This window comes from Eulemur rufifrons, chromosome 9, assembly GCF_041146395.1.
Source record: "Eulemur rufifrons isolate Redbay chromosome 9, OSU_ERuf_1, whole genome shotgun sequence".
NCBI lineage: Eukaryota > Metazoa > Chordata > Mammalia > Primates > Lemuridae > Eulemur > Eulemur rufifrons.
The window spans coordinates 54875994-54894287 of NC_090991.1; the positions used below are offsets into that span (position 1 = coordinate 54875994).

At 58.2% G+C, this 18294-nt stretch overlaps 1 protein-coding gene across 4 annotated transcripts in view; it reads left to right on the forward strand.

The window, feature by feature from the left end:
- The window catches only part of RPTOR (regulatory associated protein of MTOR complex 1), a 281234-nt gene that overhangs the window by 210851 nt on the left and 52089 nt on the right, over positions 1-18294 (forward strand). For 3 of the 4 annotated variants that reach the window (XM_069482962.1, XM_069482963.1, XM_069482965.1), the window contains 4 exons: positions 1647-1748; positions 8021-8104; positions 8887-8997; positions 16856-16930. In XM_069482962.1, the coding sequence (XP_069339063.1) occupies positions 1647-1748; positions 8021-8104; positions 8887-8997; positions 16856-16930 (372 nt within the window). The remainder of the gene's footprint in view (positions 1-1646; positions 1749-8020; positions 8105-8886; positions 8998-16855; positions 16931-18294) is intronic. The other variant, XM_069482964.1, reaches the window with a different exon arrangement.

The following is an 18294-nucleotide window of genomic DNA, read 5'->3' on the forward strand; positions in this document are numbered from 1 at the left end:
CGGAACCCAGCCGCACAGAGACACCTCCTCCCACCCTCTCCACGCACACGAGACACAGCTGACCTGTGGCCACTGCACCACCCGGGACATGGAAAGAAAGTGGGGAAGAGAGGATGGTGGGGAAGAGACTGATGATTGTGGGGCTCTTTGTACTCGGGGCTCAGGGAAGGCAGAACCGTTGCGAGTGGAAACGAGTGGAAAGTGGAAAGTGAGGAGAAGTCAAGCAGGCTCCTCCGGGAGGCCACGTGCTTCCCAGACCTTCCCGTGGCCTGACGTCCCTCCCCTGGTGCCACCCTGCTGTGGCTTACCTGTCATTGCCATGGCTGGTAGAGGACACTGTAGCCCCAGTGGCAGGACAGGCGAATCTGGGGGACCCCCCCTCTTAGCTGTCCCCATGACTCTGACTTCAGTGCCCCTCCAGACTTGCCAGCCGGGGCCTGCGGCCACCCCTGCCCCCGCCCCTGCCCCTCCTGCTCCTCAGCCTGGCCCTGGGATCATTCTTGCAAACCCCTCCCTCTCTCCAGCCACCCACTCCGTGGCACCCACAGAGCTCCAGCCTGGCCTCGCTGAGCCTGTGCCCATGGCTAAGCCGACTAGGTGAGCCCAGGCCCACAAGGCCCGGTCCCTGTGACCCTGCCTGCAATGGTCCCGGGAGCCCTGGTGCCGCCTGGCAGTCCGACCACGGACGTCCCTTAGTTCCATCTCCACCCCCTTTGCCCTCGCTCTGCCCGGCTCCTGCACCTCCTCCTGCCCTCACTGCCAGGGGACACCCTGTTTCCTGTGTCACTGGGGAGACGGAAGCTGCCCGAGAGCAGGTTCCCCCTTCTCTGCACCTGGGCCCACGTGTGCCGCCCTCAGTTCCCCTGGAATAGCCCAGCCCCCAGCCTTCCCCCCGACGTCCCCCTGCAGCCTCTCCCGGCCACCAGTGCCCCTTAACTAGTCTTTCCCATCCGCGTCCACGCGGCCCTATCCTCACACCTGCAAAGTGCATTCCGGGTCCTGCCGTTGCTGTCCTTCCCTCTGCAGCCGAATCCTGCAGAGAACCGTCCGCACTCGGCCCTGCTCCCTCCTCTCCCACTGCGCCCAGGCCAGGCTGTTCTCACGGGTCCCCGACGACCTCTGGCTTCTGAGCCAGTCGTGGTCAGTTCTTGGTCCTCGTCTTCCTGGCCCAGCGCCACTCTGCTGACCGCGCCATCCTCCTCGACACACACCCCTCCCGGGGTCTGGCCCCTCCAGGGCTGTGCCTGCACGGCCTTCGCAGGGTCCACCGCAGCTCCTGCGTCCCTTCTCTTTCTCACCTAGGAAGAGTTTATGCACCGTTGACTCCTACATCTCTCTCTTTAGTAATTGACTCCTAAATGTGTCTCTCCCAACCTGCGGCCTCCCTTGGCCAGCCACCCACTCGCGTGTCCAATAGACATAGTGGGTGCCATGTGTCCAGCCCTCGACCTCTCCTCCCCCCTCGGCCACATCTGGTCTGGCCCCCAACCCTGTGGGCTCTCGTCGAGTTGTCCCCAGAGCGGACGCACTTTCCTCCGGACCGTCACAGTCCTGCAGAGCGGGGCAGACCGGGACAGCTGAGAGCAGCCGGGTGCGCCCGGCGTCTGGGGACGCAGCCCTGACGCGCTCTCCTCTGCCGTCCACAGCACAGCCCGTTCTTCGCGGAGCAGCTGACCGCGTTCCAGGTGTGGCTCACCATGGGCGTGGAGAACCGGAACCCGCCCGAGCAGCTGCCCATCGTCTTGCAGGTGAGTGTCTAGACCTCGGGGTTGCCAGGGGTCCTGTGGGAAGGAAGCCGAGGGCCTGTGCCCTGGCAGGTGGCACCCGGGCGGGAAGAGAAGTCGCTGGAGCTGGTTGCACGTTTGTTCCCGAAAGGCTTCCCTGGTGAAGTCACTGCCCCTCAGCAGCCTCAGGGAAGCCCGTCTGGGAGCCCTCGGTGCCGTCCCAGCTCGCCAGGCTCCGCCCCAGCTCACCAGGCTCCGCCCCAGCCGTGGACAAAACGCTGCTGCGGTGACCTTCCTCAGCGAGGGCTCTCAGGGCCGCTGCATCCTCCTCTGTGGAAGGAGGCGGCACGTGAGCAAATCGTGGACGGGCCACACCAGGTGTCATAACCTAGCACTCCTGGGCTGTGGACTACGCAGGCGCAGACCCCAGATGCCATCAGCCCCGCCTGCCCCTGGAGGGCTGGTCATTGCGGCTGCTGTAAGGAATGGACCCTGTGCCATTCGGATGCCGGTGTGGCCTGTTTGTGGGTTGGTAGATCAGTTTCATGGGTCCTTCCGGCTGATTCTGTGACTAGTGAGATAGGAAACTCCAGAGTTTGTCACAGTGGTAGAATCAGGAAGATTTCACCAAACTTGTTTCCGTGAAATTATATTTGTGGAGGAGGTGTGTGGGCTGGGTCAGAATCAAAGGAGTTTAAAAGCCGCTGGTCACTGTAGACGCCGAGATCTGATAACTCTCTTTAGCAGCTAGGAGGAATTTTCTGTGATGGGAGGGGCGGCTGGACTGGGCAGGAGCGTGAGTGCTGTGGGGAGGGGTGTCCCGCAGCAGGGAGGGGTGTCCCGCAGCAGCGAGGGGTGTCCCGCAGCAGCGAGGGGTGTCCCGCAGCAGGGAGGGGTGTCCCGCAGCAGGGAGGGGTGTCCCGCAGCAGGGAGGGGTGTCCCGCAGCAGCGAGGGGTGTCCCGCAGCAGCGAGGGGTGTCCCACAGCAGGGAGGGGGCTGGGAGAGCCCTGCCCTGGGGCGGTCTCCAAGTGGGGAGGGAGCCCAGCTTTGGTTGGGGCACCGCGTCCTGAGAGTTGCCAGGGTAGGGTCACCACCTGCCCCAGAGAGCTCGTTAGGCCACTTTGCTTCCATGAAGTGGGGACACATGTCTCATCACCCGCCTGTCCACGGACATCGGCCTTCCTCCCTTCCCAGGGGGCTTGTTCCTCTTGCAGGCTGCTGGCCACACCACGATGGCAGCGCCGTCTGTCTTCACTAGGCAAAAGGTCACCCGCTCTGGAGAGATCACGGAACAGACGGGAGCCGTTTGTCTGTGTCCCGGCCGCAGAGCACACAGCCCTCCCGCCCCAATCTGGTCTGCTCTGCCGCCGGGGCAGCTGGTGTCGCGGGCTTGTGGCAGGACTGAGATTTTACCTCCTTCAGGGCTTTGCCCCAAGAATCTCAGCCAGCAAAGAGGGGCGTGGAGAAAATAAGTGCGTAAAGATGCTAGCAGTGGCCCGTCCTCGCCGGCACTGGTGATCAGGTGGGCGGCAGAGAATGGCGCTGTGCTGTAGGCACTATGGATGTTTTGTCGCTTTTTACTTATTTTGACTTCTGCTTTTCTGACATTATAAAAAGATTGCAAAAATTATTGCCATTCCCCTTGTATGCTTCTCGAGTGGCTTTAGACCATTCTGAGATTGCAAGGTGAGCTATCAACAAATAAACTAATTTTTAAAACAAAATATGTAATAACAGCAGCAGAGCAAAGGTAGACACGTGGCCGCGACGACACTTTCTCTTTACACATAGGAAGGAGGCTGTGAATGGCAGGCGGGATTTCGGGGGCCACCTGGGCCACCAGGATCTCACAGGGGAAACTGTCTTTCCCACTGACCTTCCCTCATCTCACAGTGGGTGGGGCGGAATTGGTCCTGTCCAAAGCAGGGACTGGTGCCAAGCGGATTAAAGCCAGTTCTTTTGTGTTTGGCAAATAGTCCTTGTGCAAATGGCCTTCTATTGACTTTTCCTGTGTAACGTTCCATTACGATCCCCTCTCCCTCGGGGAAGACAAGCCCCGCTGGGACCGCGTCCCGAGAAGACAGTGCGGACTTTCCGTGCGATTTTGCCAAGTGCCAGCAGCAGGCCCTTCATTGCCATACAGGGTCTGTCTCTGGGCTGTGCTGCCTGGGCCAGCAGCTGAACCTCGACTTACCGAGAAAATAGGGACAAGGCAAATGCAAAGGGGCGGGAGCCTCCCCGGTGCAGCCCACGCAGCTTCTTCCCCACTGGTTCGGTCAGCTTCCTGCGCTTTATCCTAAGAACTTTGTTGTTGCCAAAGCTTAGACCCTGCAATCTATGCATTATCCTCTAGTGCCTTGGAAATGCAGAAAATATTCCTCAAGGGAAGGAGAATCGCATTACAGACTGCGTAGCTTTTCAGACCCCTGCCACCTGGTCCCTGAGCCGGGTGAGCTTTCTCCACCCACAGCCCGCAGGCTTCGGCTGGGGACCGGAGGGTCAGAGCACTCCGTCAGGCCCAGCTGTGCCCGGGCCCTCGCAGTAGCACGAGCACAGAACTGCCTTCCTGCCTGGCCTCCGTGTCCTTTCTGCCTTTTAAAAATGTAGATCAACAGAAGAAATAGGAAGGAAGATAGTGTTTAGAAGTAATAGTTGCTGTTCCCCCCTCGGTATCAGTGACATCTGCGGCGTGGCCTCTCAGGAGGGGCTTCTGCATCTCAGCCACGCCAGGTCCCCGCCGCTGTCTGCGATCCTCCCCGGGCACGTGAGCAAAGCCCAGGCATGAGAATGGAGAGTGTCAGTGCTGTAGAAAACAGGGGGAAGAACGTGATTTTGCAGGATGAAATTGTAGTACCTCTGCACAGATCTTGCAAATCAATATGAACATTTCATTAGGAAAACCTGGTTTGCTCTCAGATTTTTTTACACATAGAAAGCACAGGATCAGTAGCAGTTGGCGGCAGAATAACAGCCTGGAGAGTCACCGTTAAACGTTGTGCGCCTCGGGACTCTAAAATCGCACGAATCGCTGGGCGTCGGGCGCTCCAGGCGCCTGGCCTGCGGGGTCTGGCGCTCCCGGGCCGCAACTGCAACTCTGCCTCGTGAGGGGCCTCCGCCAACCTCAGAAGCCCAGCTCGGTCCGTGCACAGGGCGGGTGACACGCGGTCACCTTGCAGCTCCGTCGTGATCTGGGTGTCCGCAGAGCCGCGATTGGTCTTCAGTTGGATTCGCAGGCGAAGGGAAATCTCAGCAGCTCGTTTACTACCGTTATCTCCGTAATTCCCACAGATCCTGGGATGGTCTGAAACTGGAGTTTTTTTGGTTTTTTAAAAAGTGAAAATAATGTTTAGAAAAACCAGTATTCAACATTTTCCCTAATACTCTTTATTGACAATGTTTATTTTCAAATAAAATGTTAATAAGTACAGCACAGCACCCTGTGTTACCTACGATTCTCGGGCGCTGACTCGGGCAAGGAGGTGTCAGCGTGTGCTGCACGGATGTGGCACCAGGAGCGTGTGTAGTGACGGCGCACTCGCGCCCCTGCCTGTGTCGTTCGTGACCAGTTACGAGGGGGCCTTTTGCCGCCGGGTCAGCGCGCTGGGAAGCAGCGGCAGGAGCTGCCCTTGCCCTGTGCCGCCCGGGCCTTCCGCCGCCTGTCGCTCTGCAACTGTTGGCCGCAAAGACAGGGCTCTGTCCCTGCTTACACTAAGTAGCAAAGCAGATGATCCTGGTGAGCTTTACGTTTGTTTGATGTCTTTGATTTTTGAGGATTGAAGCCAAATCTGGGACTGCCTCCTTTCGCAGAAGGCTCTCCTCACCCGGGTCGCCTGGAGACTCGTCCTCAGCAGCTTCGCGTTGTCCGCAAACAGCGCAGGTCGATCAAAACCAGCATCGTGCACCCAGCGCCCTCGGGCTGGGCGACGCCGCGCTAGATACTTGATGAGCTTTATCTCGTTTAATTCTGAGCGTAAACCCCAGTCAAACATTATCGTCTCCGTTTTCTTGATAAGGAAGTTGAAGTTTCCAGAAGTCAGTAATTGCAACGTAAGCCACACGGCTCGCAAGTGGTAGCGGCAGAATTGAGATCGAGTCGGCTTGACCTCGGAGCCCACACTTCCCTGCTGACTTGCCCGCAGAGCCTGAGTTCCAGGCCGCCACGGCCTCAGAGCCGAATACTGGAGAGGAGGGATCAGGCTCCAACTCATGTACCCCGTGAGCCGTCCCACGCACCGCTCTCCGCGTCTGAACCAAAGAACCTCGCAGCATCTCTGAAATACGAGAGGGCTCCGCTTACACACCCCTCCTGAAGCCGACACGAAGCCGCGCCAAACCAGCCAAGGGTGACGCGAAACATGTTCCAGCCACTGGGCCCACCGCTCCTCCGCTGCCCGCTAACTAGACACGCCAGGCTCCCGCCCTCCCCTCACAGGCACCCCCAACCCGTCCCCTGCCTGGCCTGGCTTCCACCCCCATGACCCCACGCCATAGTCCCGGGTCCGAGGCATCCTCTGCAGAGGTCTCGCTGCTGCCCCCAGAAGCCGTGTCTTCTGCTTCCCCGTCCCCAGCCCGTGCTGCCCACCCCTCCTCCAACCCAGCTTCTTCCCTGCCGGTGGCCCCCGTGTCCCTGACCTCTTGTCCTTTTTTCTTCTCGACGGCTGTCAAACTCATTCCGAACCTTCTCTTCCAGAGTTTCCTCTTCCTGGCCCCTCCTCCTCTCGGCCTTCCGGGTCTCTCCGCACCACAGTCAGGTCCACCTCTCCCCACCCCAGCCTCCTGCCAGGCAGGTCCCCGCAGCAGGCAGACTGGACGGGTCCCTGCTGCTCACCATCGGCCCGTGGCTGCTTCTCGCTCTCGGGACAAACCAGGCTCTCGGCACCAACGTGCAGGGCCTCAGACACCCCGACCTGTCCCAGCTCCTCCACCTGGAACCCAGTCGTCACCCTCGTCACCCTCGGGATCCGGCTGCCCACCTGTGTCCTGTGCACCTCCCCAGCTGGGAGCGGAAACCTTCCGAGACCCCCAGCTGGGTCAGGCCGCCCAGGTCACATCTGTCCGTAGCTCTGCCGGCCGCTCAGGGACGACCGGGTGGTTGGCTGGGAACCTGCGCGGTCGCCTGCCCTGGGAACACCTGTCCCGGGACGCTCTGGATCCGAGGGACCTTGGCGCTCGCCCTCCCGTGTGAGCACCGTAAAGGGAAGATCGACATAAGTGACTCCGCCAAAAATGTAGAACTTTGATGTAACAACAGAAAGAAAATACATGCAAAACACACGGCGAAGGTTGCTCTCTCATCCATAGGAGAAGCCAAACGCTGAGGTAGAAAAATAAGGACATGCACGGCCAGTTCACCAGCGAAATAGCCGACTAACCTGTGAAAAAGTGCTCGATGTCACTTGTGATTGAAGAAATTCAGGTTAAAAAGCGATGTATTTTCCCCATCATGTTGGCAAATGATGATAATAGTGTCGTACGGGCTGGTGTTGTCCCTCCCCTTTGTTACTTAATAAAACCCTTGGGGTGTGGTGTCCCGTTATCCTTAATAAATTAAGGTTCAGAGATGTTAAATAAGTCACCCGAGGCCACACAGCAGTGGGCACTGCCTGGCAACCAGCAAAGGCGGCGGGAAGAGACACCACGTGCTGCTTGTTGAAAGTGAGAATCTCAGCCGGGGGGTAATTTGGCAACATGAGCAAATGTGCCCTGACTGGTCCTTGTCACTATCGACTTCTCCTAGGAGTGTGCAGGTGCGTACCTAGTAGGATGTCCCCCCAGCGTTGTGTACAGCAGCAAGGCTTGGGTGCTGATGTAGAGGTCTGGCAGCGGAGAGGCTGGTTAAAGGAATCGCGTGTGTCTCCGTGAGCGCGGTGCCGTGCTGCCGCTGGGAATGGCACGGCCAGAACACGTTACCTAGTTAAAAAGGAGATGAGAAATACAATAATACGTTACCTAGTTTAGAATCAATAAGAGAACGGTGTACGTAGAGAACAATGTCTGGAAGTCCATACACCAAAATGTCACCAATGAGGTTCTTTTAAAAAATACAGTTAAGAAGTGTTTGTTCTAGTACTTTCTACAGTAAGCATATTTTATCTGTGTAATAAAGCAATGAAGAGTGTTTCTCGGCCTGTCCAAAAGCAGGCCCTGCAGAGGAAGGAGCACCAGCTGCAGGTGGACAAGTGACACCCCAGCGCCAGGTGGGCGTTGTGTGGCCCGGGCCTGGCAAAGGTGGTGGCCTGGGCGGGAGCCCTGACACAGGGCCGTGTGGTTTCCAGTTTCCTTCTTGTTTCTCCAGGTGCTGCTGAGCCAGGTGCACCGGCTGCGAGCCCTGGACTTGCTGGGCAGGTTTTTGGACCTGGGTCCCTGGGCGGTGAGCCTGGTACGTACCTTCTGCATTAACTCAGGGTGGAGATTAGACTCCACAGTGTAGTCTGTGACCCAGGGTGAGTTTCCACCGTGGGGGTGTCCTGAGGCCCCTGAAGAGCGTACTCTGTGGTCTGTGCAGCTTCCGTGGTGCCCGTGTTGCAGGGTTCGGGTTTGGGCCTTGCCCTCTTTCCCTTCCTGGTGTTAGATTTCGCTGCTGCGGGACAGGGGATGTTGGTGTGAGGCTGTCTACGGAGTGGCCCCGAGCCCCACATGGTGGCTCCCCCTAGCAGGAGTCTGGGTCCTCACGCTTATGCAGGCGTAGTCCTGAAGCTTCTGGTCACTCATCCTGTTAACACAGGGCCACAGCAGTGACCATTTAAGAAGGCAAAGTGTGGCAGAGATGAAAGCCGGCAGGTGTCTTTCTCCAGGGTTGACCTCCAGTGCAGGCGTGAGGTTGGAGCAAGGCGGGTGTGGCCCGTACCTGAGCGTCACAAGGAAGGCGCCTGATGCTCTGTTGCTGAGAGGGGACGGCCACCCGCAGGCGAGGACCGTGGGCTCCCAGGCACGCAGCGGCATGTTTGTGGCCTCTAGACCCGTCCAGGCCGGAAGCACCCGGCAGCTGCCAGGGCTAGTTGGAGAGGAGTAAACCTGGAGGAAGCCTCTTCCCCTTATGGGAGGCTCACTCGTTCCCGCCACGCTGCCCACATGTGCAGGGTCCCCGCGTGGCTGGACGTGCCCCCGCCATGCCGCCCTGTCCCCGTTGGCACCCACGCTGACGCCCTCCCTTCTCCCCAGGCCTTGTCTGTTGGCATCTTCCCCTACGTGCTCAAACTGCTCCAGAGCTCGGCCCGGGAGCTCAGGCCGCTGCTGGTTTTCATCTGGGCCAAGATCCTCGCCGTGGACAGTGTGAGTAGTCTCCATCCGTCCCCTCGCGCCTCAGCGAGGCCGACCCGTTCCCTGGCTTTCTGTTTGAACCCAGGACTGTGCCACCCCCCACAACAGCGGGTGTGACCATGTGGCCCCCGTGTCCTGCCCGCCCCTCCTGGTGTAGGTTGTCACTGCCTCCTCCTGCCAGGCGCGGCTCGTCCCTCCCGCTCTTCCAGGGTAAAGTGCCCCCAAGCGGCCCCCGCTGCGTGGTGTGCAGCCCACGGCTACCCCAGCTCCGCGCCTGGCCGTCCCTCGGTGCCCTATGTGCTGTCCCTGCTCCTGTCCCCCTTTCCCGTGCTCCAGACCACAGCAGTCACTGACCATGAGCAACCCTCGGGCCTGCCTGGCCCAGACCCCGCGTCAGCCCCTCCGTCTCCAAAGTTGCTTTTCCCTCCCTGACCCTGAACCTGTGAGTGGAGCATCAGGCCCCGCTGCCGCCCCGAGGTGTCGGCACAGCCTCGGCCCCAGGCACCAGCGGTCACTGCCCAGGCTGCCCCGCTCCACTCTGGCCACACGCGTCAGCCTCGGCCTCAAGGCTGCTGGGCCCTCCCGTCTCATGCTCACCCCACAAAGACCTGGGCCCGGCACCGTGTGCTGAGGTTTGCAGGTGACACCAAGGTCCCCTCCCGTCACGCTCGCAGTCGGGTGGGGACGTAGTCACAGACAGGCCCTCTGCTGTGGGCAGCGCACCCCACAGGGCGCACCGCGCGCAGGCGAGTGAGTGAGTAGGAAGCTGCGTTTATCACACGGTGGCTTCCGTCCTGCCCACTCAGCAGTGCCGGGGCACGGCCTGACCTCAGAGTAGTTGCACTGAGAGAGGTCAGGGGAAGCACACGTGCTCTACGGCTGCATCTGGGTAACATTCTGGAAAACACGAAGCCATCTGTAGTCACAGAAAGCAGATCCTGCTGCCCAGGGGCAGGTGAGTGTGGGAGGAGAGATGACACAGGACTCCTGAGGGGCGGACTCGATGCCTCAATTGTGGTGGTGGTTTCGCATGTCCCCACGGTACCTGTGTCCACGGTTGTCAGACCCCATGCTTTAAATATGCGCAACTTCTCATGTGTTACCTGTACCTCAGTGAAGCTGTTAAAAAATTCTAATTGTGGATCAGTTGACAAAGAACTGTCCGGTTCCCTTCTAAATTTTGAATGTAAGAAAGACCAAAAAAATAAAGTGTGTATATATATATATATATATGTATATATATAGGGGGGCTGGGCCTGGTGGCTCACGCTTGTCATCCCAGCACTTCGGGAGGCTGAGGCAGGAGGATCCCGTGAGCCCAGGAGTACAAGACCTGCCTGGGCAGCACAGGGAGACCCATCTCCACAAAAGGAAAATAAAATGGGAACTTGTTCTCAGGGCCGATGACACTGACACCTGCCTGTGGTTCTCAGTTGGATCCTGGATCCGAAGCCAGAGGCTTGTAAAGGGCACGAAGGGAACACTCAGGAGAACTTGCGTCTGGACAGGGTCGGGGAACGGTGCCGTGTCCATGTCACATTTCTTAACAACGGTGACGGTTTTGTGGTTATGGAAGCAAATGTCCTTTTCCTTAGGAATATTTCAGGGCAAAGCATCACACTTCCTGCAACTTCCAAAAAGTGTAGAAAATTTTAGGGGAAGAGGGAGGGAGAAGGCAAATGTGGCAGAATATTTTTAAAAATTGTCCTTAAGGTCAGTGACGGGGTCCAGGACCAAAGGCAGCGTTACATGCCCGTGAGAGAGTGTGGCCCACGTGGCCAGCTCCGTGCTGTCAGTCACTCACAAGGCTGGTGATGGCGGATTTTTAATAACTTCCTTACGCCTGTTGTTGTCCTTGGTCTATCTGCCAGTTAACAAGATTAAGGAGGGGGACAGTTAATTAAGCACTCCTGTAAGCGAGGTTCCAGTTGGTGGAGGTTTTTTTCATAGACGCAATTGACATGCAATTCAGACAGACTTTCCACGTTACGGTTAATACGGTTGTATTTGGCCGGGCGCGGTGGCTCACGCCTGTAATCCTAGCACTCTGGGAGGCCGAGGCGGGTGGATTGCTCAAGGTCAGGAGTTCGAGACCAGCCTGACCAACAGCGAGACCCCGTCTCTACTAAAAATAGAAAGACATTATATGGACACCTAAAAATCTATATAGAAAAAATTAGCCGGGCATAGTGGCGCATGCCTGTAGTTCCAGCTACTCGGGAGGCTGAGACAGGAGGATCCCTTGAGCTCAGGAGTTTGAGGTTGCTGTGAGCTAAGCTGATGCCACGGCACTCACTCTAGCCTGGGCAACAAAGTGAGACTCTGTCTCAACAAAAAAAAAAAAAAATACGGTTGTATTTATAGCACCACCGAGGACACCAAGGGCACAGCGTCTAGGAATTTGGAAAAACACTCCCTGTCAGTATTTGCGAAGTCAGTCCCGATCTGGGGACCTGGAGATGCCTCCCCACGTGCGAGAACTGCCGCGGTGCCCGGAAAGGGGTCCCCGTGAGTGACGGGCAGATGAGAGATCAGCAGGGTTGTTTCTGCAGCCCCAAGTCTGCGCCAATCTCCTGCCTGATCGCAAAATTCCTGTTTTCTCTGGAAGTAAATTTCATCACAGGTCACTCACCCTGACATTAATAGCCTCTGCTCTTCCTGTCCCCCCACGTCCTCCCCACCTCCCGCTCCGTGACTCACACTCTAAATGCAGTTGGAAAGTGCAAGGCTGGCTTTCCCTGTCACCCAGCGATGACGCACGTCCCCAGCATCTGAGTCTGGTCAGCCGACGGAGGGTGAGCCGCCCAGAGCCCGTGGCCCTGAGGTCCCACGGCGCCGGGCGTGCCCTGCGGGGCTGGTCCTCCTGGGACCCGGGCAGACGGGTTTACCTCCTACGTGTGGGTTTTGTTTGCATCCTGAACTCCTGTTCCCGTAGTTTTTGTGTTAATACATTTTACCTTTTGGAACAGTTTTAGATTTGCAGAAAACTTGAGAAGATAGTAAATAGAGTTCCCACATATCCACAGGCGGTTCTCCCTGTCACTGGCGTCTCACGTTAGCGTGGCGTGTTCGTCACCACTGATAACCTACGCTGATAGGTTGTCAGTGACTGGAGTCCACGCTTCATTCGTATTTTCTCAGCTTTCGCCCGCCTCCATGTCCCGTCCCGAGACCCCACCCAGGACCCCACGCGTCTCCTCGGGCTGCTCCTGGCTGGGACGGTTGCTCAGACCCCCCGTCTTTGACGGCCTTGGCAGCGGGGAGCGCTGCTCGGGTGCTGTGTGCCTGTCTCGCCATGGGGGGGTGTGACTCTTCCTCGCGGTTGGACTGGGGCGATGTGCTTGGGGGGGACACCACACGGGTGAAGGGTCCTCCGAGGGCACCTGCTCTCAGCACACGTGTGACTGTAATGTGCTCCTGGGTACTCTGCTCCTTCATGCGGTTTTATTATCTTTTTAGGGTCTAAATATAGTTCTTTTAATTTCTTTTCATTATTTAGACTTACTTTATAAGGTTCAGTCTTGGAGTTGTTTTATTTTATTGCTTGGTTTTGTATTTCTGAGATTTTTCTAGTATTTCTTCTTTCAGTTCGGCCCCTTGTCAGACTCACCTGCCTGCTCTGCCATCCTCCGGCCAACTGCAAAGCAACAAAGTGAGAGCCGTTGTCACCCTGCCCACAGGCAGCTTTGCCAGTTCTGCTCAGGACTGTCCTCACAGGAAACCCAGCCCAGAGCCCATTGTCCTTCCTGCTCCTGCCTTTTTCTCTTTTTTATAACAGACGGGATCTCGCTCTGTCACCCTGGATAGAGTGCAGTGGCGTCATCACAGCTCACTGCAGCCTCAGCTCCTGGGCTCAAGGGATCCTCCTGCCTCAGCCTCCTGAGTAGCTGGGACTATCAGTGCCCTCATTTCAACATAATTGCTTTGATGGTCCATTATATTTCTAAATTATAGGTTGTAATATGCAGAAAATCAACAAAATTGTGGTGTTAGGGCCACATGTTCACAGAGAGCCACATCTTAAGCAGAAGTGTTGGCTCGGCGAGGACGTGCTGTTCGGGTGGCTGTCGTCGTCGGGAGACCGTCACTGCCAGACAAAATGGCCTCTTTCTGGCTGTCGTCCTTGTCAAATGAGGCGGCTACTTTTGAGAAGCCCTCAGAATCGGCTTCCCTCTGTGGGCAGATTCAGATGCTCCCTCACACCGTCCCTGGAGCACTGTGGACCCAGAGAGCAGAGGCCCTGCCGCCCCTCCCCTGGGGGCCGGCCCCACGGTCCCAGCACCGGCTCAGGCCTCAGAGACCACCCCCCCACCGCCGCCCCGGGAAGGGACCGAGCCCAGGCAGACGTGCACAGTGGGGACAGGCCAGGCTGCTGTGGGGTCTGTCTGCCTGTGCCCTCCCCCCGCCCCCGGGGACACGGGAGGTGCCTCGCAGGAGGGAGGCAGTTGTTTTCAGTTGCCGTGTGGCTGCCCAGAATGAAGTGCACAGCGGAGGGAGGAAGCAAAAGGTGGTCGCTGTCCCCAGCTGCCCCTGTTGGAGTCACCGGCTCCTGCCAGGCCACTCGACCCACACCCTGGGCAGATTGGAGTGGGCGCTGGTGGGGGTGGCAGTTGGCCCCTCGCAAGATAGGTGGTGCAGCGGGGCGCTGGCGAGTGGAGGCGGAGTGTCAGCCATGCCGGGGCGACGCAGAGGCCCCTGTCTGTACCAAGCCGCAGCGAGGCCCGCTGGGGGCGATCGGGGGAGGGGCCGGGACTCTGCTCAGCTGTAGCGAGGCCCTCAGCACTGCAGCCGGGGGGTCTCGGCTTCTGGAGGAGGCCCACAGGGCAGCCCCCGCCTGCCGTGGGGGTGCAGCGCACATGGTGCCTTTTTCTGGTGGGAACAGAAAGACCCTCCCTCTTCCTGCTCGTGGTCGGCTCCTGTCCCCTCAGCTCTCGCTCTGTGGGTGTGATGAAGATGGTAGCCGTGGGACGTGAGGCCAAGGCCAGTCCAGTCTGGGGCCCGGAGAGCAGTAGCTCAGGCCCTGTCCCAGCCCAGGACTCGGCTGCGTCTGCATCTGCCCTCAGTTTCCCAGGGAGCTTGCAGGGCCGGAGCCCCGGGTTGACTCAGTGAGAAGTCAGGGCACATCATGAACCAACGCATAGTGACACGCAGTGAGCATGTGATGCTGTCATCGCTGGGGGTCCCTCCGCAGCGCAGCAGCCTCATCACAACAGAGATCTTTTAATACGTGCCAGGTGATCCCCAGACTCGGTCTCATTTTGAATCCTCCGACTTAGGTGCCTCGAATTCAGAGTCAGTGAGACAGGAATTAGTGACGTGTTACTGCTGGTTGACGAGACATGTTTAAGGAGCTTCCCGGTGGAGGTGTGGGCTTCGATCTGGCTTGTCGAACCTCTGGTTCAGAAACAAAGGAGCCTTTATTCCCAGGCCCCATGGGCACCGGGGCGGCACCCCTGGCCCTCTGCCGAGTCTGACGGGGAGGACATCACGTCTGTGCTCTTCAGTTTGTTTTTCAAAACCCTCCGCTAAAGCAAGGACCCTCCTGAGCGTGTTACTTGAACACTGCGTGCTTCGCTGGCCCCGGTGCCTGCAGCTCCATGACCTCCCGCTCCCCACCCGCCTCACTCCCATTGCGGCAGAGCGGCCAACTAGCCCGCCTCATCGGTGTATTGATGTGAGGGGAAACACCGCATTATGAGAGCACCCCTGGGAGATGGACGGGGCTTCGGGCCGCAGGCACCGCAGTCACCGCAGGCGCCATCTGTAGAGCCGTCCCTGCCCCCGTGGGCGGGTGCTGCCGTGCGGGGGGCGCTGGGGGGCTGAGAATAGATTGCAGCTTTTGATCCTCAGAAATTCGGTTCTTAAACCCGATCCCCGGTTCCTTAATGGCCTTTGTCTTCTGGAGTGGAGCATGCTGGGAGCCGGCAGCACGCACCGCCCCTCCCTGCAGTCGCGCTGTCCCTAGTGCCGCGCGTCAGCTTTTCTAGGTGTTGATCCTGGAAGCCTGGTTAACACTGTGACCTCATTCTGTGTCACTCTCTCTTCAAGGATAATAGCACCCGTGGTTGTCAAATTGCTTTTACACGTGTTATTTAATCTTTGATTCCATGACGTGAGCACAGATTTCTAAACCTGTGCTGGGTCCCGTGGCTCCCAAGAGGGAGGGCCTAGCCCGAAACTCTGCTTCACACCCCGCCCTGCTGCTCTTGCATGCACACGAGAGCTGGTCCTAGCACTGTGGGCCTGAGCCCCCCAGGTGGCATCCTCAGCCCCTGACTGTCCAGGGAGTGACCACTCGCCTCCGCCCAGAACCAGCGTTTGCAGAGGCCCCCCAGACCCGTGTGACGGCCACGGCTCCCGGTGACGCGGCCTCGGAGTCGGGCCAGCTCCTCAGGCTGCCCACGAGACCCTGTTTCTTCTGCCACAGGGAAGCCCTTTCCGCTAGGGGACCCGTGTCCTCTCCATCCCCCAGGCCCTGTCCCCAGCCTCAGTCCTGCCCTCCATACTCCAGAGCCTGCAGGGTCCCCAGTTACCACCTGACACGAGTGTCCCTTCTCGTCTAGGCGTCCGCTCTGACCAGGCTCCACGCTCCAGACCGGTGCCCACTTTCCTCCCGACAGCTCTGTTGTGCGTCTCGTGGGTGCAGTGTGCCCATGTTGGACTCCCCGTCCCCTTAACCCCTCTGTGACAAGCACGGCGTCCCCCCTTCAGTGGGCTGCCCCAGCCCACTCAGATCCTCGTGTCTCTGGGGTCACCCCTTCCTTCCGTCCTTGTCACCCACGGCCCCCAGCTGCCCCCGGCTGTAGTCTGACTCCTGGCTCATCCCCCGCTGCGGGTGCCAGCCTGCCCTGTCCGTCCCAGGTGGCAGCTCCTGCCGGGCTCTGGGGCACCTCCTGGCCCTGTGCCATCTGCCTCCGGCCATCCCCATCCCTCCTTCCTCCCACCCCCACAGTCCGGGACTGGACCTGGCATTTCCTAGCAGAACTGGGTTTCCTCTCGCTCTCCTGGCCTTGCACATCACCCTTCCTGCCTTGGGCAATCCCGTCTGCTCCTCCGCTTAGACAGCTTCTCCAGAAAGCACGCGTCCCACCCTGTCCCCAGCTCCCCAGCCTGGGGCGCCACTGCGTGGTCACTGCTCCTGCAGGGACTGTGAGCAGGGCAGGAACACACCTGTGTCTCCAGGACCGAGCTGCTGCTTGGCACATAGTAGGGCCTCAGAAATGCGTGGTGAGTGGTGACTGCGTAGGTGCGATTGTGTTTGCAGGTACAGGATGAACAGAAGAGGTGGGAAGAATCTCATACCTGACAGCTTCTTTAGCACTTAAAATTAAACATCCCACCTTAGAGCTGCTCCTTTGGGCTGAGGAGTTGGGCCTCTAAAAAGCACCTGTTAAAATGTAGCCATGTGACACAAATGATATCTGTTGTGTTTGCACAGATTATTGGCTTTCGGTATTTTATAAGTTCAAGCAAAACTGCGAGAAAAGCTTTGGCAGGGTCTACAGAAATGGGGCTGGTTCCGGGTGTGGGACGCGTTCCGGGGAGGGCGGGAGGGTGGGCCCAGGATGGCAGAGGAGGGGGGTGTGGGCGGGGCTGCAGGGCCCTCAGGTGGCCAGAAGGTTTTTTCAGAGACTGTCTTGGACGCTTCACATCTGAGAATATGTAGGACCCCAGCCCTTTTCCCTCAGCCAGGGGACATGTGTCTGCAAACAGCAACCCTGGCTACTTTTCCACATGAGAATGAGACTTGAGAAAGCAGTTAAGGCATAAAGCGTTCGGTGCCCACTCGCTTGTTCCTGTGTCGCGGAAGCACAGGGTGTCCCCTCCAGACCTCGCCACTCACGGCTTCCCTCCTGTCTTCTCTCCCCAGTCGTGCCAGGCGGACCTCGTCAAGGACAATGGCCACAAGTACTTCCTCTCGGTCTTGGCAGACCCCTACATGCCGGTAAGGACCGGGCGCCACACCCTTCCGCCAGCCTCGAGACGGGGTCGTTTGTCTGCGATTGCGTGTCTGGCTGTTGTGAGATACAGCCACAGGGGCGGGAGGGGAAGGGTGGCCCCTTGGGGCTCACTGGCCCGGGGAGAGGGTCCCAGAGGGAGGGGCGAGGCCAGCTCGCGGAGGCGCCCTGCCACGCGGCCGGCGCTGCTTTGCCCGGTGCCACGGCAGCGCAGCCATGGTTTCCTGTCTGTCTCTGGCGAGAGCTGCCGTTGACGTGGACACGCAGGTTGGTTCCGCTTGGTTTACGTTATCCATTCTCACCGGTGCTCCTTTGCAGCGTGGGGAAGTCTGCTCTGCCTGCTCGCACCGCTGAGTTAGACTAACGAGTGCGGCTGCGTCTGTAATGCAGAGGGCCTGGAACTTGCGACAGTGATTCGCCTTATTTCAGGAAGAAGCGGGGGGAAAGAAGGGAAGAAGAAGAGAAAAGACTGAAAGTTTAAATTTTAAATATTTTTTATTGCATTAAATTGTTTAAGAATTAGTAATCCATGAATAGGGTGTACGGTAACATCCCGTAAATGCTTCACAATTAATTCTTTTGCGGCCGACCTCTAGCTCCCAGCATAGTAATTAGAACAAAACAGAGACCCTAAATAAGTATTTAATATAACTTAATTTTGCCAGAATATTTAAGTATATCAGCTTATTTACATACTCTTAGGTGGCTTTGTTCGTACAAAGGAACTTTTGTATGTAATTTCACCCTCTGGTTGGTTTTCTAAACTAAATGATTAAAAAAAAATAGAAAACATTATAAACAGGACCGTTACCCAAAAGGTAAATAGTGCCATGTGCTTTCACTTGGGTGCAGTAGTGAAGCTTCACCCTGACAGTTAAAGTGCAAGAGAGTTTGGAAATCGGCACACGTCTGTTCTTCAAGGAAAGCGTGAGTGCAGATCGGACCAATGAGGAAGCGTAGGCTGGCGATTGGTGACGGTGACGAGCCGGGCCCCACCCCAGCCGCACCGTGCGGGACCTGCGAGCGCACAGCGGGTCTAAGAGACGGCAAAGGAAGCCCCCAAGGGCCAGAGTCTGAAGGGAGAGGACCAGGAGTGCCGTGGGGGGCAGCGGGCGTGGCCATCGTGTTGACCCCGAGGGTTTTTGTGCTGCACCCAGACCCTGAGCCTGCGCAGGCCGTGAGGCCCCGAGCGGGCGGCACTGCTGAGTGTGACAGCCACACTCAGGCCAGGCCTGCGAGATGGCACTGTCCCCTCGTTGAAGGAAGACTAGCAGACCTGCCCCTGCTCCTGAGAACGTACCGCTTCCCCACGTCTGGGTGGAAAGGAAAAGAAGGGCCTTCGTAAAAGCTG